Source organism: Acomys russatus, chromosome 13 (genome assembly GCF_903995435.1).
Source record: "Acomys russatus chromosome 13, mAcoRus1.1, whole genome shotgun sequence".
Lineage (NCBI taxonomy): Eukaryota > Metazoa > Chordata > Mammalia > Rodentia > Muridae > Acomys > Acomys russatus.
This window is the reverse complement of record NC_067149.1, coordinates 6,220,291-6,244,053: the sequence shown is the minus strand read 5'-3', so window position 1 is coordinate 6,244,053 and position 23,763 is coordinate 6,220,291. Positions and strand designations below refer to the sequence as shown.

General features: G+C 39.8%; 1 protein-coding gene across 2 annotated transcripts in view; it reads left to right on the top strand.

Moving 5' to 3' along the window:
- Nucleotides 1–23,763, top strand: part of Ctnna2 (catenin alpha 2) — a 1,128,304-nt gene that overhangs the window by 1,002,151 nt on the left and 102,390 nt on the right. For both annotated transcript variants that reach the window (XM_051154752.1, XM_051154753.1), the window contains exons 10-11: nt 11,821–11,913; nt 12,981–13,137. In XM_051154752.1, the coding sequence (XP_051010709.1) occupies nt 11,821–11,913; nt 12,981–13,137 (250 nt within the window). The remainder of the gene's footprint in view (nt 1–11,820; nt 11,914–12,980; nt 13,138–23,763) is intronic.

Here is a 23,763-nt window from a genome sequence, read left to right as displayed (position 1 = left end):
ATTTGCTAGTAGGAGGGGCAGCTTCTAAAGTGCTTGAGCCTTCATACTGGTCAGTTCCTTAGGCCCTTTCACTGAGTGGTAGAGTGCACGACTCATACCATCTCCACAAAACATATGTAAACGACTGAAGTGAACTCTGAAGGTGGATCTCAAGTGTATAGTTCACAATGCTTCTCACTCTGAAAGTACCCATTACAGTGATGAATGCATGGATTTTTGTCCTGGGGCTCCTGGTGCTACTTCCTTCTCTTGGATATAAACTGGATCGTGTAGTTGGATTACTTATGCACTTGGCTCAAGCCCAGGATGGAGAGCAAGTCTTGGGAATGAGTTGGAACAGGCAGCCTATCAAAAGAGATCATGACTACAGAGGATGCTATGTCATTAATATCAGGAGGCCTCTGGGGGTAATCTTCCAGTTTCATGAATGGTTAACTGGTATGGCTACAGTTGGAGAAAATACCCACCTGGTTACAAACCCAGGTGTTCTCCTCTTTGACTGCTCACTGGCAAACTTCTTATGCAATTGTTTGAAGCTGACATAGCATCCTAAAAGTTCTTCTACAAGTCTTGTACCATATTTGATCCTCCTGTTCCTCTTCTTATTTTTTACTGGTCTCACAAAATTTAACATTGATAAGTTGACTTTGGACTATACATATTTTTATATGTTAAAAACATTCACCTATTTCTGATCCACTTAGCTACTTACTCATTTATTATTTGTTTAGGTCATGTGTGGGGTATGCTGCATATGCATATAGATGCATGCGTGTGTGTGTGTGTGTGTGTGTGTGTGTGTGTGTGTGTGTGTGTGTGTGTGTGTGTTCTGGTACATATACACATCTGTGGATGTGCACAGAGGCCTAATTTTGATGTCAATTGTTTTCTTTTAACACTTCACATTGTATATTGAGGCAGGCTTCTACACTGAACCTGGAGCTCACCAATTCCGATAATACAGATAGCCAGTTTGCTCTAGGATGCTCTGTCTCTGTCTTTCTACTTGCTAAGTTTTCAGGTGGGTCACTGTGACCACCTGACATTTACGTGAGGTACAGGGATTAAACTCCAGTCCTCATACTTGGACATCAAGTATTTGCCCACTGAGCCATCTCTCCAGCCCTGATCTACTTAACTTAAAAGAAATGTAATTATGACACAAGTACCATAAACATTGTTTAATTACTATCTTGAAGATGCTTTGGAGTATTTGACAAACTTGTATAAATGAATCCTTGATTCTGACCTAGATACAATCTAAACCAGAGATTGACAATCCTTTTCTGGATAGGAGTAGATACCCCCTCTTCTTGGGTTGTGTGTTAGGTGATATCTGTCACTACAAATCAACAGTCATAGACAATACGTACATTGACAAAGATGTGTTCCAGTAAAACTTTATTTACAAAACATGAGGATGAAATTAGAGGAGGAACATTGTTTGTTCTTATGTATTTTGTCCAAAGGCTGGCAGGAAAGCCTAGAGATTCTAAGGACCATCGTAAACTAATCAAGTGTTGTACTGTCCGGGAGGGAAAATATGAACTCAGTGAATATTTACTTTGTTTTCTTAGCAATGAATTCTAACTGATTGACCATCAGTGATACAAAGGAAGACTTGGGAAAATTTATGGGCTCACAAGACAGGCATTCAAGAAAATTCAGGATAGCAGGGCTGCCATGGAGTGATATTCATGTTCATTCTTTGTTTCAGGTCTCGTATGAGACCATAGTGGGCTCAGGGATAAATACTCTTTTATTTATGTTCATGTATATGGGCATAGTGGTGCCTGTGGAGGGCTGAAGAGGGCAACAAGTTAAGTCCTGTAGAGCTGTAAAGCCATCTTAAAGTTTCATTGAAGATGTATATCTCTGTGTATTTTGTATACTTGTATATGTGTGCATGTTCCACTCATGTACACATATTATAAATAGTGCATAAAGCAATGTGTTAAGTAGTGAGGGTTTTATAGACAGTAAAATTGATCCCTATGGGTGATTGTGAATAGAAAGTTTTTTAGAGACTTATGGAATGTTAATTTACTTTGATATACTGCTAGGAATTTAATTGGTAGAGGTGCTTTTTATAAAGGATTCAGTCTTCATAAATCCCTAAAGACAATCTGGAACAAAATGAGATCTCTGGGCTGTCTCTCATTATGTTGGAATTGGGTCTGAAAGAACAGATTCTTTAATGGTTAAAATGGTTGGACTCTTGGCTGTGGTCTTATCTCTAGAGTTCTACTTGTCACCAGGCTACCGGAAGAGAGTGTTCTCACTTACACATCAGGCTCTTCATTCTGCAAATGTTCCTGGACACCACAAAACATCGAGCACTGGATGGCTTAATATAGCTCATATCCATCACTAGATGCAAGTTCCCAGACTACAATGTTCAACCTACATATATAAAAATCAACATCTTTTATGCACTAGAAATAAGTGAAGATTATATTTATTTTCATGGGACTGTGGGAAGAAAAATAATAGCAGGGTGTAATGGTACTTCACTTCCTTGATGTGAAGATAGAGAAAATGAAATCTCAGGAGGTCTTTGGTAATTAAAAGGGGATTACATCTATTGCATGATTTCAGATAACATAAGAGAAGGCTCTGCTATCCTTTTCACATAACAGCACATTATTGATGAAGCAGCTTCAAGAGCGCATTAGGAGATGTTTTATTGCATTATTTTAAGCCACTGAGGTTTTTATATATGAAGGGTATAGATTTATTCTGAGTGATTCAGCGAGGAAGCAGGCACATCAATTTGTTCATGAATGTGAGCTGGTGATTACCTCCATTAAAGTCACCAGGGCAGACTGATCACTTTAATTTAGGCAGAGGCATGCACACAGCATTCGCTAGTGGTGCATGTATCCCTAAGAACACAAGCAGAGGAGCTATTTTGCACCCCAGAGGAGCCTTAGACATGCAGATTTGTGTTGTCATAGATGTCTAACTACAGACGAGGGTGCAAGGACTGATGATGGGATTGCAAAGAATTTTCTCTGCAGTTCTGTGGAACAGGATGGTGTATCTAGTTGATCTGGTTCTTAGCTGACAAATGCTGACTGATGTTAAACTGCAAAAAAAAAAAAAAAAAAAAAGTGTTATGGGGAATATATGAATATATCACTGCCCTAATTCCAGATCATGGAATTTGAGGGTGCTCTTGAGTGTGATGAAGTTGTAGAAAGCTGAATAATTCAATAATTCAATCCATTCCATAACACAATAGAGACTTGGGGGCCTAGGTATTTACTTATTTACTTACGTCTGATGTACTTGAGCTATCAGTAGTCCAGTGGTTCTCAGCCTTCACAATGCTGCCTCCCTTTAATACAGCTCCTCAGGTTGTGGTGACCTCCAATCATAAAATTATTTTCATTGCTACTTCATAACTAAATTTGCTACAGTTACAAATCACAATGTAAATATCTGTGTTTTCTGATGATCTTAGGAAACCACTGTGAAAGGGTCGTTGCACCTCAAAGGGGTTGGGACGCAAAGGTTAAGAATTGTTGCCATCATCCCAGCTATGTACTAGGTGTGTTGGAGGTTTCTGTCCTCCAGGGGTTGACAGTATGCCTGGGGTAATGGGTAGCATCTTCTTAAGCAATCCTGATGTCTGCTTGTGGTCTACAGAATAGATATTCAGACAGGCACCAGGATGTCATGGTGAGAGAACTGTCTAGAAGACAGGGCAGGGATGAGGTTGTTTGAAGGTTCAAATCTGCTCATTGATAAGAACCTTCTACCAGCTTTGTGGTCCTATGCCAAGTCCCAGAGGAAGCTTCCTCACCCAGAAATTCCACCTCTGATAAGAGCCAAAATGAAGCCAGAAGAGACTGTTTTTTGTGTGAGTAATAGTAAACACTGGTGAAACCAACTAGCTGCATAACGAGAGGGAACTGATTTGCTGAAGAGTAAAACAACATTAGTGAAAATAAAGTATTGAAAACATGTAAATTTTCCTAGAAAATTGAGAATATTTGGAATATGAAAGGAAATAAATAGTATCAAAAGACACTGAGATGTTATCTGTTACATGCTATGCATAGTGACAACATATAAAGTAGAGGTTTTTTTTTTTTTTTTTTTTGGCCAGGTGCAGTGGTACACACCTGTAATCCCAGCATTCAGTGAGGCAGAGGCAGGTGGTTCTCAGTGAATTTGAGGCCAGTTTCATCTACAAAGCCAAGGACAGCCACACTACACACAGCAACCCTGTCTCTAAAAACGAACAAGGAGAAATAGAATTTCCTAACTCTTTATTTTTATTTATGGATATGTGATCGTGGGGTGGTGCCTGTGGAGACCTGAAGAGAATATCAGGTCCTCTGGAACTGCAGTGACCAGAAACTATGATCCTTCCAACATGAGTGCTGGGAACTGAAGAGCAGGAAGAGTTCTTGACCTCTAAGGCATTTGTTCATCTCAGAACCCGTCACTATTTATTTTTGCCTCCTCTTCATCTCCTCAGTAATATTCATCAGACTGTGAACTTTTAAAACAGATCACCACTTTGGTTTAGGGGCTTGGCACCAATCCCCGCAGATACCATGGAATTACTAAAGTTATGTCTTATCATCAAAATGGAGGTTCCTCTTTGCATGAATAATGTTTAACTTGCAACCCAGTCTACTTAGTGCCATCTACATGTGCATAAGCATAGGGAGCATCCACTGGAACATGCTCAACACAAGAAACTGTGCTAAAGACAACTGACTTTCCCTTTCCTTGCAGCCTGCATCTGTGAATAGCCGCCTAGCTAGGGGTGAGGATTTATAAGAACCTTGGTTGGTGTCTAGACATAAGCTGCAGTCCATAATAACGCCTTCATGTAGAATGTTATATCACTGCATGAAAGTGGATAAAGCTCCAGGTGGAGTCCAAAGTGCTCCTTGTCACAGAGAACAACTGTGTTCATGGAATTCTGCTACCTTCCCCTCTCTCTGTCTTGATATGGGCATGGACTAACTAGTGGTACCTAATCATACCTTTTTATTAGTAAATGGGTTCATTTCTATCATCAAGTTTGCAATGATGATGAAATATTAACACAAGGAGCAAGTGCATTATGGACCTGTGAATTACTACTTTGTTTCATTTCAAAAGTATGTAACACTTAAAACATGATTATGTTACCCAAAGGTATAAAAATTTATGAAATGGTATAGCATTTGGGGTTGAGTGCATGGAGTATGTTCCATGTTTGGAATTGAACAGAAACCACAAATATTTGAACATGTAATTTGATTTCCAGGGCCAGAAAAAGGAGGAAAGTGTTCTCATGACTCAGCTGTACCTCATATCTCTTTGGAGTTAAGTGCCTAAAATTAATTTCATAATTAAGTTTAGCTTTTTTAAATTAAGGGGCACAGTAGTCTTACAGGTATATTGGCTTTCAATTTGTTTTGGTTTTGTAAGTGTTCAACTAAGACTCGAGTTTATTTCAAAATTAATTTAAAATTTTTTATTTATATTTATGTGTATATACCTGTGTGTAGGTAGTCATAAGTTGAAGGTAGGTGCCTGCACAGGTTAGAATCATCAGAGGGATTCTCTTGAAGCCGGAGTTATAGCAGTTGTGAGCCACCCGGTGTGGATGCTATGAACTAACTTGGGTCTTCTGCAAGATCAGTATGTGTTCCCACATGCTGAACCATCTCTCTAGCCCCCAAATTGGCATTCGTGCATTTAAATGTTTATAATATATTTATACGGGGGATTGGCATGGATCTGATCAGCTCTCCATTCCATGAGTTTCTTGGGAATGTTGAACAGGTGGTTTTATTCAGTAAAAAGTTAGGGAGTACATGCCAATCATAATACAAACTGAGTTCAGGAAGCAACTTATTGTACTGGATAATTTGGCACAGGTTTCACTTAATGTTTTCTGCCTCAGCTTTCTAATTGTATTGCTTGTCTCACCTGCTTACTGAGTGCTTTCCAAGTAAAGAAAAGAGTACAGTAATCACTAAACAGAAGGCAACCTTGACTCACTGGGCAGTCAGTAAAAAAGATGAAAGGATGGTTACCTAAACTCTTCACAATATATTGGATGGATCTGAGCTAATAGCAACGAGTACTTCTTGGCTGAATTTCCAAAGATCTTCCTGATGTGGAGTGTGTGTGTGTGTGTGTGTGTGTGTGTGTGTGTGTGTGTGTGTGTGTGGGTCAGACACCAAAGTAGGGTATTTCCAGTTCTTCTTCACCTCATTGAACCTGGACCTCACTGACTGAATTGGGCTGGCTGGTCAACAAACTCCAGTTACCCTTCTGCAGCCACCACTACAGGGCTGTGATTGCAGGCAGAAACCACCACCCCTTTTTTTTTTTACATAGGCATCCACTGTACTAACAGAGTGTAGTTCCCAATACCTCAGATTCTCTAAGATCAAGCACATGGTATAGTGATGACTGCCAAGCTTCTTTTGTGCAAAGACAGCTTGCTCTAAGGACAGAAGTCACACATAAAATACCGGCTCAGTCTTTTTCAGCTTTTACTTAGCCAATTTAATTCTCTTTCTGAAGTTCAGGAGGAGGACTCCTCTTCACTGCAGATATAATGCAATTGATTCACCCAACAGATCTGCCCGCCATGCTTATAGCCCATCCAACATAAATTTTAATAGCCCCCAATTTAATATCCTATGATAAACTTTAATGTTTTCTAGGCCTCCAGGAAGGTGGATAACTTGTTGTTTCCGTTAAACTGTAAATAATTCAGGAATGGAGAAAGAAAAGGCCAAACCAAGCTGTGCGTGGACATCTCATAATGTCACCTGCTTGGTTGACTCAAGCAGGATTCACAATTGTCTCAAATTTAATCAGACTGCATAATGACTTCAGGGCTGCAGTCTGTACCCTAGTCACTGTCTAGTGTCTGTGTTTTGCTTATCTTTTTCTAATGTTTAATGACATTAATTTTCTCTTTGTCCCTTCACTTTTAGTCCCATTGCGCAAAAATGACCACAGAGATGAGTCTTCCTTTTAAAAAAAATAGGATATTTTATTCAACTGAGGAAATTTCTATTTTGTTCAAGTTGCAGGTAGAGTAGATGATGAGGACCAGTTATGAGGCATTTGCTGCATGCAGAGTCCATAGGCTAGTGTGGAAATGTTAGTGCAAGCTACTTTACTCATTAGAGCAGTGATTCTCAACCTTCCTAAATGCTGTGATCCTTTGATACATTCCTCATGTTGTGATAATACTCAACCATAACATTATTTTCATTGCTACTTCATAACTGTAGTTTTGCTACTGTTATGAATTGTAATGTAAATGTCTGCATTTTCTGATGGTCTTAGGAGATCACTGTGAAAGGATCTGGGGTCACAACCCTTAGGTTGAGAGCCATTGCACTGGGGGCTACTTGGAAGACTAAGCCATGTGCTAACAGAGCTATAAAAATCAAAATATATGAAAGTCTTCTCAGAGCCATGATAATGGCAGTAGCTGTGGGGGAAGCAGAGGAATTCAAGCCACAGTGAATCAAGGAAGGCAGGGATTTGGATAACATCCATGACCAGTTTCAAACACAGACCCTGCCTTTTGAGATACTGCAGTCCTTAGCATGCTATTCACAATCCTTGCAGCATGTTTCCTAATACAATAGAAGGTAAATGGAATTTTGATTTTAAGTGGAATTAAACGTAGGGGTACTTTGGAGAGTAGGGCTGCCAGACGTTAGGATTTTTAGATCTGTATAAATTAAAGAGAATAAATGATTGGAAGACACTGGAGGTTGCCAGCTGTTTGTTCCTGCCCAGTGTTTCCTGCTTTGCCCCTCCAGCTGGGTTGTGTTGGGTGGTGAGCTTCTACTTTAGCCTGAAGTCACAATGGAGTTTATTTAAACAAAGGACAAGAAACCAAAAAAGATTTAGGAAGAAAAACCTGTCACCATCTGGGTTTTGGTGGTTGGCATCTCTTTCTTTTGCAAGAGTCCAGCTGTTTTCCATCCCATTCTCCTCCAGGCCTGTCTTCTACTAGAGCCAACAGCCAGCACTGGTCTGGACAGGACTCTCTTCTGTACTTGGCCAACACACTCACTTGTTCATAAGCTCCAGCTCCAACCATATTCAGACCTTTCTGTTTTACTAAGCTTTTGTTTAACACATAGAAATGTAAAAAAGTCTTCCAGAGCTGGTGATGTGGGTGGGTGTGGGTGTTAAATCTTTTTTATTATAATTTTTTTTCTGCATCTCAAAGTAGTGAATAGCAAATATATAATAGGTCATCATGTGTCACATAACTTCAATAGTTATGAAAAGCTGGCCAGCCTTATTTGTTTTCTACCCCCACCTATTTAGCCAATATTTTGATTTATCTCTTTTAAACTAAAAGAAACTATGTATGTGTATGGGGGAGGTTTTTGCACTTGAGAATAGGTACTTTTGGAGGGCAGAAAATGGTGTCAGATCCCCCTGGAGCTGTTGTTGCAAGAGGCTGTGAGTTTCTTGATATGGGTTCTAGGAACTGAATTCAGGTCCTCTGGAAGAGCAGTAAACACTCACAATTTCTCATTTATCTTCCTTATCTATTTTTTAAAGGAATCAACACAGCACATCATGCTTCTTAAATATGAATAACTCCATAGTAGCAACACATATTTAGCCAATGTTTAAGTGTCTTTGGCTTAATAAACACATGTTAATTTATTCATTTGTTGATTTATATATTTGCATTTGCTTGTAGATTATTTTCTTCAGGATATTCAGGTGTTATGACCTTCTTCCACCCGTCAGGGCTTTCATAATGGAAGTCCTGATGTGCTGTTTCACACTTGTTTTTTACCTCTTGTATATTTTCAGTCAATTTTAGTTAATTTTACAAACTGATCAATTTTAGGGTATTTACTTGGTAGAGGAAAATATTTTATAAAAAGTGCTATGGCTTTCTTAATTACTTTTCATGTTGCTTCTAAAATACCCTGGCAAATGCAACTTATGAGAGAATGGATACATTTAGCTTACAGTTCCAGGATATGGTCTATTTTGGTAGGGAAGTTAAAGTGACATTCACTTAAGGCAGCTGGTCACATTGCAGCCATAGTCTGAGAACAAAGGACCCTGAACACTTGTGCTCAGCTCACTTTCTCTAATCCAGTGGAAGATGCAACCCAAAGGAATTGTGCTGCCCATGCTTAGAGTGAGCTTCCCACTTCATTTCAACTACTCTGGATAACTCCCCACCAGCGTGTGTAGAGGCTAACCCAATCTCAGTAAGCCATCACAGATGGGCCTGGAGGCCTGTTTCCTAGGTGATACAGGATTCTGTCAAGTTGACAATCAACACTAGCTCTCTCCATGCCCTTCTATGAGACACACCATCTGGTTCTTGTTTCCATCTCCCTTTTCCTTGTAGCCATTCAGGAATCAGAGCTATTATTTCATTGACAGTGCTGTTATTATATTTTTAAAGAGATAGGAGAAAATATTAACCCAGGCTTGGCTTTTGGAGTACTTTTATTTTCATGGTAGTGTCATGCAACACTCTTTAACTGTTCATTGTTTTTTAAAAACAAAAAAGATATTAACTCTGTCTCACTTACCAAAGAAGGATGGAATAGAACAATCAGCTGTCTCATAAAGCTGGTATCTCAGGGTGTAAAAGGTTGTGAAATGTCAAGGTGAAAGATTCAATTGAAGATTAAAAGACCAAACTTAAATGAATAAATGTTTCTGAAAAAATTCACACTATCCTGCTTTCTCAGTTCATGTCAACAACTAGAATGTTTAATAGAGAATGGGTAAAAACTAAGGAACAGATAGCTGGTGGAAATTTGTGTAGCCAAATAGTCATAGCTCAGTGTTGAGTCCCTCCTATGGAAATCATATTTCAAATTATTGTAGATTGTAACTTCTACAGACTTATGGTAACAGTTATTCTTTAGCAATTTAATCCACACATATGAAAGACCTGTACTGGATACTGAATTAGTCATTTGGAATGTACAATGAATAAACATATAGAAAATACTGGAGATACGGTTTAGCATGTAACAGATTGCACAGTTCACTGAGACAACCCAAGTTTGGTTTCTAGCACTCATGTGAGGTGGCTAAGAGCTGTTTGTAACTGTAGCTACAAGAGGAGCTGATATCTCTTGTCTTCTGCAGAGCACACACACCTGCCACACAGATGCATATACATGCTCATAATTAAAACTGAAATAAATCTTTGAAAATATATACAAATATTACAAGTACTTACCAAAATGCAGAATAGAAACAATGAATTACAACGAAAGAAAACCAAAATTGGGAGACCTCAGTATTAATCCCTGGGTCACTTCTCAAAAACTTTGTGCCCGTTGCCATTTAGTGTCCTTTACTGTGAATAAGGAACACCATATTTTTCTTTTCTAAGACTTATTTCAAATGCTAAGTGTAATAGGGAAAGTCATACGAAAAAAATTTAAATGCAGGTAACAAGAAAGAGAAGATACTATTTGTAACTCATTAGCCCTGTGATGTTGGCAGCTTTTATTTTCATTGTAATAGACAAAGTATCCTTCATCTTTCTTACTAATTTTCAAAAAGCAACTCTTACTCTGATGGTGTATTGAAATCATCTTTGAAAGTGCCCCTACCTTCACAAAAAGTGCCCTCCCAGTTACTAATAAGGAAACATCTTTCTGTTTGCAGAGAACTCACAGCTCCTTAGAAGGCTAAGCTTTCCTAACATGCCTGCTCTGCATTCCATGCACTGCTCTGCACTACACAACTCAGGTTTCCTTTACCTTTGGAAATATGCAAATGTGTGCTTCCTTTTATTTTCCTAGAGCATTATGGCATCTGCCAGGTAAGCAGACTGTTGTAGAGGCCAGAGACATCCTGAATTCAAAATGCATGTGGTCCAGAGGTACCAGGGTGCTGTCTCTCTGCCAGTTCACTGCTCTGGCTGTGCTGCTCCCAGCCCTCACTGCCCATCTCCTCCATTTAGTCTCTCTAATCCTCAATCTCCTGATTTCTTGACAGCAGCCTGATGGAACGGATCAGAGTTTTAATGGCAGCTTTGTGTACTATTGACCTTGGACAATCAATCTGACCTTGTATTACCAACTCTCATTCCTTGATGAGAAAAAATAACCTAAGTAGAGCTGGGTGGGTTTTTTGGGGGGTTTGTTTGTTTGATTATTTGTTTGCTTTATGTTTTTTTTCTGGGAAGTTGAATTTTTTTCTGTTTTGGAGTATTTAGTGTTTTTGAAATACCAAGTATGTATGCTTTTATGGCAGAATTGAACCATATCGTTTTCTATGTATTGCACTAGTACCTGCTGGGTCATATATTCTTTCTAACACAAGTGCATTGCATTGGGTAGACTGGCATCTTTAGGAGATGTGGATTCCATTTGTAGACAGCTCTGATTCAGCATATGATAACTATCTGAACTGCCAAACACCACATGTAGTATTTCCATCAATAAAAAGGGTCAAGGATGGGTGTAGCCAAGATCACTGTATTCTTTACTGAATTATGAGTCTTTGGGGGCTCAAGAGAGAGTGAGCACAACTGCTAGTACATAGGAGAGGAATGTCCAAAGTACCTCATTTAAACCCTATGCCTGCATATGCTTGGGTATCTTGAAGTAGCAGTTCTTTAATAGCAGTCTCCTCTTCTGGTAGATATGCCTAAATTCACAAAGTAGTATCCCATGACTTAGCACAGAACAGTGCCTTGAAACACTGGTGATGGGATGCCGGATGTGAGTGACACCTCTCGGAAAAGTACAAGTTCACTCCTCTTTTTCTTCTTCTTTCTCTTTTTCTCAACTCAACTTTTCACATCACTGTTCTTCCACACAGGTTGCCAATTTGGCCTGTTCCATCTCCAACAATGAGGAAGGGGTGAAATTAGTCAGGATGGCAGCCACACAAATCGACAGCCTGTGTCCCCAGGTAAGTGCCTTTCACTTGGCTTCTGAAGTCCCTGGTATCTTGAGAGTCAGGACCCTCTATACACAGAACCCTCTCTCTCTCTCTCTCTCTCTCTCTCTCTCTCTCTCTCTCTCTCTCTCTCTCTCTCTCTCTCTCTCTCTCTCCCTCTCTCTCCCTCTCTATCTGTGTATCTATCAATGTATCTGTCTATCATCTATCTATCTATCTATCTATCTATCTATCTATCTATCTATCTATCTATCTATCATCTTATGTGTGGCGTGTATGTACCTGCTGGTGCAGGTATGCACATGGAGGTGATAGGTCCATTTCTACTATTCTCTACATTATTATTATGTATTTTTATCAAGTGTCTCTCACACATCTCATGTGTCAGCTCATGGATTTGGCTAAGCTAGCTGATCACTGTGACAGCTTCAGAAATTCACTTTCCTCAGTACCTTGTCAGGCTGGGATATAAGTATGTTCTGCCACATACCTATGTTCTAGGCATCCAAACCAAGGCCCTGTGGAAGTCACTTCCCCCACTGTGCCATATCTGCACCCAGTTCCAGCTCCACTATTTCCTATCTGGAAAATCTTTAACTGTCAATCTTGAAGCATTTAAGGTTTTTCTTTTCTCAAAAAGAAATCCCAACCACTCAGTGTATTCAGGATTATAGTGGCAATTATCATCATTTTGGCTTATATTGACTTGATTCTGTTTGTTTGGGGTTGTGGCTTAAATGTTCCACATTTATTTGTCTTATCTCAATAAGTAAATTATAAGCTTGCACATGCAGAAAGCAAGGGATATATTTCTCACACATCTGTGCTAAGAAAATTAGACTTGGCCAGCAAACACTTTTTAAAACCTGAGGCTAATTACTATCTCTTCAAAAGAAGCAGCAAAATGTACTAGTAGCTGCTAGCATTTTTGTCTTCTGTGTTTTTTTGATTGTACTGAAGAATAACAAGTCATGTATCTGAAGTAACTTTAAGGTCTGGAGTTCCAACATGTGCTTTGACCTGCTTCTCTCTCTTCTAAAGAGTGTGATCATTATGTCCTAGTGTCTTCTACCCAACAGGTCATCAATGCTGCCCTCACTCTGGCTGCCCGGCCACAGAGCAAAGTTGCTCAGGACAACATGGATGTCTTCAAAGACCAGTGGGAAAAGCAGGTCCGAGTGCTAACTGAGGCTGTGGATGACATCACTTCAGTGGACGACTTCCTCTCTGTCTCAGGTATCACCTATAGGCCCTTTACCAGAGAGCTGGAGGAAGGTAATACGTTAAGAAGTGTCTCAGCAATGATATGGGTCTGTGATTCAAGGCCTCTCTTTGGCCTTTGAGTTTTCAGTCATCCCAGAAAATGTAATTATAACACCCTCTTGAAAAACAATGTTATCTCGAGGCACTGAGTCAGAGCATCAAAGGGAAAAACTGTAACTTTCTGATGATGAGCTCAGAACCTGAACAGATTGCACAGAGGCTTAGAGGCCATTTTAGATTTTGTCTTTTTTGACAAGAAGGATGGATTTTCAGTGCATCTAAATTATCCATGGACTTGGCGTGGTTAATTCTCTTGACTTATGATTTAAAATAGATAAGCACTTATTCTGGTATGTCTATATGGAGAAGTTATAATTGCCTATATAACACAACCTGGAATTAATTGAGAAGAGAGTTTTAACAAGGAGTTGACTACATTGGGTTGTCCTGTGGGTATGTCTATGGGAAATTGTCTTAAATTAATTGATTTGAGAATGCCCAACCAACTGTGGGCGGCACCATTCCCTATCTTGTGCTATATAATAGTGGAAAACTTGATCTGAGCACAAGCAGCAAGCAGTTTTTTTTTTATCCATTTTCTTCTGTTCTTGACTGTTGATTATGACTAGTTTAATACATTACTGCCTTGACTTCCTTACAGAGATGAACTGGAGCTACAATATGAAATAAGTTCCTTTGTTCCCAAGTTGTTTTTGTACGGGTATCTAATCTTAGCAACAGAAATAAAACTAGAACAGAAATTTTTTTTGAAGTGAAAATTTGTGATGAGACAGGAAGAATTATTAGCCGCATAATGAATCCAATAGGGTACACAGCTATGCATACATACCCGTGAAAATGTATAAGGAATGGAGTAAAAGAACAGAGATGTACTTGCATTTTTATTTTCTGTGAATATATTACCAGGCAGGAAGGGGCTAAAAAATATCCAGTGATTATGAAGTCATTAGGCGTGTCAATGGACTCCTTCAGCACCATTTCAAGACTGGGCTGCTTGCCAGAATGTGGGCCTTTTTGCAAAGAGCTTTTGGACCGAACGTGTTTAGCCCCCATTCACCTGGAAGGGTCTCCACGGGAAGGGGGTCATGGAAAACATCATCCTTGATTATGAGGTGTTGAAACAACCAAATAATCACTTCCAATTTCTAATTGAACAGGTGTTGGTTCTTCCCATAGGTGTGTGGAACTCATTCAGCAGTGCACACAGGATTTGCCACAACTTGACCTGCTCTGCATGGAGGCAGACAGGGAGGGATATGACTGAGTTCTGAGAGGGTCAGCTCTTTCACTGCTGATGAGAGTCAGGCCAACAGGACCTGTGACTTCCACTGTGGGCATGAGTCTGGCAGAGAGTATTTTCCCTCCTTGCATACTTCCTGTTTCGTGAAGAAATCACAAATTTCCACCGCAGGCTATATTGAGAGCAGTGCAGTCAAATCGATAGATCTAACAGGAATCAAAAGGCCAACTATTCAATGACAGAGAACCAGATAAGGCAGATGACAAAAATAAGCTAACCAATGCTCAGTGTCTAGTTTGGAGCTCTCCTCTTTTATCTCTTACCAGAATTCTATAAAGTAAGTAAGCATATTTCCTAATGTTCCTCTGAGAAAAGCAGGTCACAGAGGGTAGATAACTAGGAAAAGATGGCATTAAATTCCAGACTGCCCACCTTTGAAGAAAATAAACAGTGTTTTCAATAAATTAGGAGAAGAATGGAAATTTTTTTCTTTCTTTTCTTTTCTTTCTTTCTTTCTTTCTTTCTTTCTTTCTTTCTTTCTTTCTTGTGTATCTTCCATTTTCATTTCAGCCTGCCTTGTTTTTCATTCCTCAGGTGCTTGGCTTTTGATGATAATTGAAAATGGCTGTTGATTACATTAACCCCTTCTAGGATTTGACTGATAAATTAACTCAACATATTACCATGCCTAAAGCTTGTGTTTGCTGATGGCTGAGCCTTAACATTGTAGATGTGCCTCCCAACATGTGTCTCATCTAAGAGGGGCTTGTTGACAATGAGAAAGTTGTGTCATGGGAAGTGGCTATGTAGCCTGCCACCAATGCTCTCACTTTCTATGTTCTAGTATTTTTTTTCCCCAGAATGACTCTTAATAAGAGGCAGGAGGCTTCCCTCTCAGTCCCACCTCACATACCATAATGCCCTGGAAAACTTCTAGTGTACTGCATACAGATCAGTCAAATATACTCATTCACTGCCTTTTCCAGGAAGGAGTGATTTTAGAACTCAAAAGTTCCCCCAACTTACCCTTTTCTTCAAATATATGTCCAAAATTTTCTAAGGGCGAGAGAAGCAGCAGGGGCAGAGGAGGGGGTGTCTTATCTCAGCCTTTGTGAATAGCACCTAGCTTTCCTTAATTTTCTTCCCCTGAGGCCTGCCTCTTTGCCACCTTTCTTCCTGCCATTCCTTTGTGCATCTCATTATTACTTTGAACAAGAAAAGGCTTTGGCTCCTGCTGATAACACTGTGCGGTCCAACCCTAGTGGTACAAATGCTGCCGCATGCCACGACAGGAAAATGAACAGACACTGTCAGGGAGCCAGGTTGGCAGAGCATGCTGGAACATGCCCGTGGAGTCAACAATCAGGCAGCAGGCACCTTTCTGCAGACAGGGCTTGAAAATACACAGGACTCACTCTGTTCATGCTGGTAAGCTGTGGACACAGCCAGAGAGTTGGGGAACTACTTCTCTCCTCTCTGTGTTGGAGTCAAACATTTGCATTGGTAAATTACGGGGTTGGCCCGGGAGATATTTTGGAATTATATCAATGACATTTTGTGTATCCGTTTCTTCTTAAGGGAGTATTCTGGCAGGAAAATCTATATAAAAAGCAACAGATACACTTACATACACACTCACACTCTTACACACATTTATATACAAGCATTTAACATGAACACGTAGGCACAGATACATATCATACATGCCTTTGTGAACATACACACATTTACATATATGTACATACATATGTACATATACACATGCATCCACCCATACATACATACACCTTTATTTTAAGTGACTATTGTTTTTACATTTTTATGATACGCTAACTAAGCTTACCTGAGTGTATAATTTGTTCATATAAAACACCACAAGTTTGGAGATCAACAATACTGGCAATTAACAGCACAGGAGCAAAACAAATGTTCCATTGTTGTCTATGCTCATAAAAATGTGAAATGGCTGTATTAGAACATTCCCAAACTTTCTCACTGGGCAAACGTACCATTTTTAATAGTTCCCTAGAATGAGAGCCTTGGCATTAACAGTGTGATTTGGCTCAGGTTTGGCTCAGGAAATTATAGAGAGTCAAGTCAAGATCTGTAAAAAGCTATTAATTCCATAATGTCCAGGAGTTTTATTTTGTTTGCTTTTCTTCTTCCTCCTCTTATTAAAAATAAAACCAACAACCAACCAAACAAAGCTCTAGGTTCTTGAATTCTTTTCTTTGAATATTCTATAACTGGTTTTATATAAGAAAGTCAGCTTTATGGTTTATAGCCATTTTTTTGGTTGTCATTGATTTTACTCTATTGACAAAGTTACATCTTTTCTAAAAGATTGAAGGTTGCAAAACTGCAAAAGCTTTTGCTGTACAACTTGTTGCAGACACATGCTTTCTGGTGTTTACAAGCCATGCTTGTCAATTTGTGCAACAGCCATGGTGCAAGCCAGTTTTTCTTTCCTGAGCCACTTGCAGGTGACACAGGCCTTGTTAACTCTTACAAACCTGTTCTTTTCTATTCAGAACTGCATTTCCCAGCTTCCTTCAGGCCTGTTTTTCTACAACATATTGTTTCTCTGAACATGTTGATCGAGCCACTCTTCTTTGATTCCCTGCTGTATGCATAGTCTTAGCAGAAATCCAACTCTGAATGACATATGGCTTCTGCCTTCAAAGAATTCATCACCATTCCTGTTTTTTATTTATTGATTGATTATTTATCTAATCAATTTACAGCCTGATCACAGCCCCTTCCTCCTCTCCTCCGGGTCCTACCCTTATGAGCCCCCTTCCCCTCTTCATCCCTTCCCTTCTTCTTAGAGAAAGGGAGCCCCTGACCCCATGGTTACCAACCCACCCAGGCAAATAAAAAGTCACCGTATGGCCAAGTGCATCATCTCCTACTGAGGCCAGACAAGGCAGCTCAGCTGGGGAAAAGGGGTTTAAAGTCAGGCAGCAGACTCAAAAGCAAGTCCTTCTCCCCTTGTTAGGGGATGCACATGATTAACAAGCTGCGCATCTCTTACATATGTGTAGTAGGCCTAGGTCCAACCCATGTATGTTCTTTGATTGGGCACCACCCTTCTTGATGTATGTGAGACCAGTGTGTTTCCAAGCACACTGGCCTCTGGTTTGAGGATGCATAGAGCAGAAGGGAAGAGTTGTCACCAGGGATCCAAGAATCCATGAGCACACCAAGTATTGTATTTTGACCAGAAAGTACATGCCTACATGGGCAGTTGCAACTCCTTTTCAAACTCGTTGCTCTCACTTCGATTAGCAAAATACAAATGTATTTCAAGACAGCCTGAATCTTGGTGGCTCTTTTACATGCATGTCCTCAATTAGTACAAGCGATATTGACATTGTGAGATGAGTCTGGCTAATATTTAAGTAACGGGCATTTCTAATTAGCAGAGGGTTGAGAATTGCTGAGAAAACTGTCTTAATATTTTAAAAACATGAATCCAGGCTGGTGGCACACACCTTTAAATATAGTACACATTAGGAAGAGCAGGTGTATCTCAGTGAGTTTCAGGCCAGCCTGGTCTACATAGTGAGTTCCAGGACAGCTGGAGTAACATAGAGACTATCTCAAAAAAAATAAACAAAAATGCATGGTGGCGCACACCTTTAATACCAGCACTCAGGAGGCATTGGTAGGTGGATTGTTGTGAGTTCGAGGCCAGCCTGGTCTACAAAGCAACTCCAGGACAGCCAAGGCTATACAGAGAAATGCTGTCTCAAAAAACCAAAACAAACAAACAAAAACAAAACAAATTTGAAAAGTAAGTTAGTTAGTATATGGAAATTAGGTACAATGAACTATTAATTAACTAATTTTATAAACTACCTTATAAATTACCTGATGTGGTTGATTAAAAACATTGTTGTCATAGCATATTTTTAAAGTAAACTGCTTTGCTTCAAATGAGCAAACAGCATGCTTTTTCTTCTTCTTGGATTTAATTACATTAGATGCATACTCTGAGGTTGGAAAATAATTGGGATTATTGTTTTTTAAAACCTTTGATAAGAATATAATTTATTGGGTCATAAGTGGATTTTCTAGACTTTTGTAAAAGTATTAGTAGCAGAGAGATTAACAACATAATTGCCAGCCTTCATTGATCTGCAGCTTGTTGCAAAACACTATCTTTTCCTATTGCACAGAAAAGCAACATCTAGCCTTTTTTCACACTGGTGTGTCATTCCAGAAGTATTTAAGTGTGAACACATATTTTTGCACACGAAACCCTTTCTAGTTGCTCCCCTTCAGGAGCCAGGACAGCGTGTGGTTATCTCAAGGAATCCATCTCTGAAGGAAAGGAGGCTTGTGGATGGCAGCTTTCTGTATTTAAAATACCCTACCAACTTTCATTTGAGTCATTTGACCTTTTCCTAAAGTGTCTGCTTATGTGAGTTCACAGGAGGCAATGAGGATCTCAGGATGGATGGTTACCACAAGTTCCTTAACAAAATCAAACCATCCTATAGCTATACTTTTGCATCTTAGCTTGGCTGTTTCCCTCAGGAGGAAAATATCAGCATTTCAAAAGTTTGTTTTTTGTGAGATTTAGAAAGCTGACTACTAGCCAGCCTTTACAGATACCTCTATCATTTTTCCATTCTAACTTTTTTTTTTTTTTTTTGAGACAGGGTTTCTCTGGGAGCCTTGGCTGTCCTGGACTCGCATTGTAGACCAGGCTGGCCTCGAACTCACAGCGATCCGCCTGCCTCTGTCTCCCGAGTGCTGGGATTAAAGGCGTACGCCACCACGCCTGGCTTTCCATTCTAATTTATACTTGGAATTAAAGAACAAAGAAATGTAGAAACCAGAAACCCAGGGTAGGCGGGATGGCTCAACAGGAAAAGGCACTTGCTGCACAAGTCTGGTGACCTGAGTTTAGTCCCCAGAATCCATGTACAGGTAGAAGGAGAGAACTGAGTCCACAGAGTTGTCATCTGACCTCCACACATGCTGTGGCTCGATTTCCCTCCCAGACACAGAATCCTGTCTGAGTTGTAGTAGGGCAGGTCTTATATATGTGCTGCTGCCACAGGCTGTGTGTTCATGTGTGCTAAGTGCTTAGTTTATAAAAAGGAAGAAAAATCTCCACAGGAGCCTGTGATTTGCTGGATACTCTTTTCAATTCTCCTCCTCTAAGAACTTGAAAATCAGCAGTGGCCATGGAAATTTTGTAAATAGCTAATTATTCAACCCTCCTACTAGTCATTGAAATTGGTTGCTGTAATTTTAAAAGGTTAGCAGATTACTTCAGACAATGATGAACAAGCTAGTTCACACATGTGCGAGTGCACGTGTGTGTGTGTGTGTATGTATGTAAATCAAAGTCTGCTCAGTACTAGAACAACATTACAAATCAGGTTTCTTATTAACAATAGTAAAGTGTTTCAACAGTATTGTAGGTTAGGAAATCCAAGATAAAGGTCCCTTGTGAGAGCTGCCCCCTCATAAGCAATTGAACTCACTGTAGGTATTGGAGAGGAAAGATCTCTGGCAGATCTGTCAAAAGAGAACTAATCCCCTCACAGGGGCTCAGGCCGTAGCACGGAGTCACCTCCTAAAGTCCTTATTCCTTAATGTTGAACCTCAGACAATGTTATAACTTCATTCATTCCTGGACATACAGTCCCATAAACCAGCCACCTCCTCCTCCTCTTCCTCCTCTTCCTCCTCCTCCTCCTCCTTCTTCTTTTCTGAGATAGGGTTTCTCTGACTTCACTTTGTAGACCAGGAAGGCCTCGAACTCACAGAGATCTACCTGCCTCTGCCTCCCCATGGGTTAGGATTATAGACATGTGCCACCATGCCAGACTATAAACCTGATTCTTAGGGGCTAAGCAAGAAGGTCTTGAGTTCAAGATCTGCCTCGGTCACAGTGTAACCTTCAGGAACTGTTGTTCTTAAATTACCAGTATTATTAGTAGGCCCATCTAGCAATCAACTAAGACACAGACACTTGTTATATTTTAAAATAGCCTTAGTTAAGCCGGGGAAAGGGCAGACATTAATCCTCTACACTACTTTCCATAGTGGGGCAGGTATGGGATCCTGTCTCAATCTCATGTCATCTGTTTCTACCAATTTTTATCCAGCTACTTCCCATCCATAATACCAAATACTTAGTAATGTTCTTCATCTGGGCTGAATTCCCCATCCATGCCAGCCATGTGCTTCTCCTCCATCTAACCCATGGTGACCTCCTACTCCTTGGGTCTATCTCCTTCCTCCTTATGGCAGTCTTTATTCTTCCCAGAATTCCTCTCTCTCCTAGCCCCACCTATCTCCTTCTCCCTGCCCAGGTGGGGTGGCTTTTTATTAAGCAAAAGGTGGGTCACATAGATAGCAAGCAGTAATTAGCATCAAAATATATCAGACCATGCCCCAACAAGAAACAACTTAGTGAAAGTTTCACACAAAATGAAAACTAAAAATAGTAGGTAGCAAAGCCAGACACTGGAATTTTCTATCTGTGTAAAAGATATCTTTTAGTGAATCTCAGATCCTGAGAGTCTTCACTGGAGCCTGAACTTGTATATCCTGTGCCAATCTTATAATTGCATTAAAAATGTATAAAGCTCCCAATCCATGAGCAAGGAAGATCATTCCATCTTCTCAGGTCATCTTCAATCTCTTTCTTCAGAGTTTTGAAATTTTTTTCATACAAGTCCTTCACTTGCTTAGTTAGGGTAACTCCTAGATATTTTATATTGCTTGTGGCTAATGTGAAGGGTGTGGTTTTCCTAATTTCTTCCTCTGCAAGCTTGTCATTTGTGTATAGGAAGGCTACAGACTTTTTTGAGTTAATTTTGTATCCAGCCACAGTTGAGTGGAGAGTGTGATATGACTTTCTCACGTACTCTGGTGCCTCACATTTGACCATGTCCCCTGGAGGGGGAGACCTGGTGGCACTCAGAGGAAGGACAGCTGGTAGCCAAGAAGAGACTTGATACCCTATGAGAATATACAGGGGGAGGTAATCCCCCTCAGGAACAGTCATAGGGGAGGGGAATAATGGGAAAATGGGGGGGGGAGGAATGGGAGGATACAAGGGATGGGATAAACATTGAGATGTAACAAGAATAAATTAATAAAAAAAATGTATAAAGCCATGTAGCATAGAGAGTGACAGGTTAGGCTGCAGTACACAAGACCTCGTCTCCAGAAAAAAAAAAAAAACGCATACCAGTGAATCCATGGGATTCAGTTTCATATCTTTACTAAAACAAGCTTGAGGGCTGGTAAGCTGGTCATCAAATAAAGACACTTGTGAACCAAAATAAATAAATAAATAAATAAATAAATAAATAAATAAATAAATAAATAAAATAGTAAATAAATAAATAAATAAATAAAAGGCTTTGAGAGTACAGGTTAATAATAAGCATCTGAAGAACAGTGGGTAATGTCCTAGGTTCAATCTTTAGCACCATAAATAAGTAAACAAATAAGTAAATAAACCTTACTCAAACTATTTTACATATCTGCTTTCTACAGTGTCTATTTAACTACTTATTTACTCAACTATTCTCTCTCTCTCTCTCTCACATTCTCCCCCCCCCCCCGTGTGTGTGTGTGTGTGCATATGCATGTGCATGTGTGAAGGGAAACCTGTGGGTGTGTGAGCACAACTTGCAGGAGTCAGTTCTCTCCTTCCACTAAGTGGGTTTTAGGTGTTGAACTCAGGTCATCAGGCTTGGTGGCAAGAAATGTCACAGATTGAGACGTGCCACTGACCCTTCTTAGTTTTAAATGTAAATTGACAAAACTGACAAAGCTCCTGAGTTAGACACTACTGAAGTTTCACACACACATCTGTGTGATAATCCCTCTGGCTAAGAATAATGAAATGCTAAAAGTTATGCTTGGAATTTCTGTGTGGGAAAGTATAGCACGAGCACTCAATCACTGTAGTTACAGTTGTGTTTGTGCCTGTGTGTAATTTTCAGCTTAAAATCATTTTCATTTCTCTTTAGAGCACTAAACTGTTGAGCATTTCCTTAAAAGTGTACTTTTAAAAAATACTCAAAAGGAATAATTGCAGTCTGACATTGGACAGGGAAGTGAAACAGGGCCCACTCGCTCCACTGTGAGAATGTGTGTGTTTTTCTTCAGCTATAGAGTCATCTCCATTCTGCTTTTTGTCTCCTACTGTGGTGCATGACAGGAGACTAGTGCTTGCCTTGATGAGACGCCAAAGGCTTTTAAGTCAAGAGAACTCCATGATATTTTCCCCTGAATGCACTTTCTCTGTGACAATACCTTTCATATGATATGATTTTAAAAGATGGACCGCCTGACTTGGCTTGTCCTATACTGTCCTTTAAATAGTTCCTAAATAAGATGATCAAGTATTCATTCATGCATCTAAAATGTCATCTAATTTTTAGGTAAAGATAATATTTCCATGTAAGATTGACTTTTTATTGCTTGTCATGTGTGCGCTATAAGTATGTATGTGGCTGCAAAGGCCAAAAGAGGATGTTGGATTTCCGGGATTGGAGTTACTGGTGGTTGTGAGCCACATAATGTGCATGCTGTGAACTGAACCTAGGTTCACGTCAAGACCAGCAAGCACTCTTAACTGTTGAGTCATGTCTCCTGCCCCTATCAAGACAACTCTTTAAAAAACCTTCCTTACCTCCTGACCGTAGGCGGTAAATCTTAATCTGTAAAGCAAATGAAGGGATTTTTCATCGGTAGGTCTCTCACACTGTGGTGTTTTCCACACCATTCCATGAGCATGCCTTGGGAATTACTTTGAAACTTACTTTCCCAATTTTTCACCCCAAAGCTACTATCATAGTTTGTTTTTCTATTGTTGAGATACAACACTGAACAAAAACTTCTTCTGCAGATAAGGATTCATTTAACTAGTAAATCCTAGTTCCAGTCCATCTTTATTGGAAGTCAGGGCAGGAGTTCAAAGTAGGAACCTGGAGGCAGGAACCTAGTTAGGGTCCATGTAGAAAACTGCACGCTTGCTGGGTTTCCCTGTCTGCTTTATTATATAACCCAAGACCATCTGCCTAGGAGTTGCACTGCCCAAAGTGAGCTGGATCTTCACATATCATCTATAATCCAAGAAAATTCTACAAGATGGGTACACAGGTGATTCCAATGGAGGCCACTCTAACTCCCGAGACTATCCACTGGTGTTAAGGTGACAAAAACTAACAAAGCTTCTGAGTTAGACACTACTGAAGTTTCACACACACATATCTGTATGATAAACCCTCTGGCTAGTGCTCAAGTTTTACAACTACTATTGTCATAGTAAGTGTTGCCCTTTAAATACCATTTGA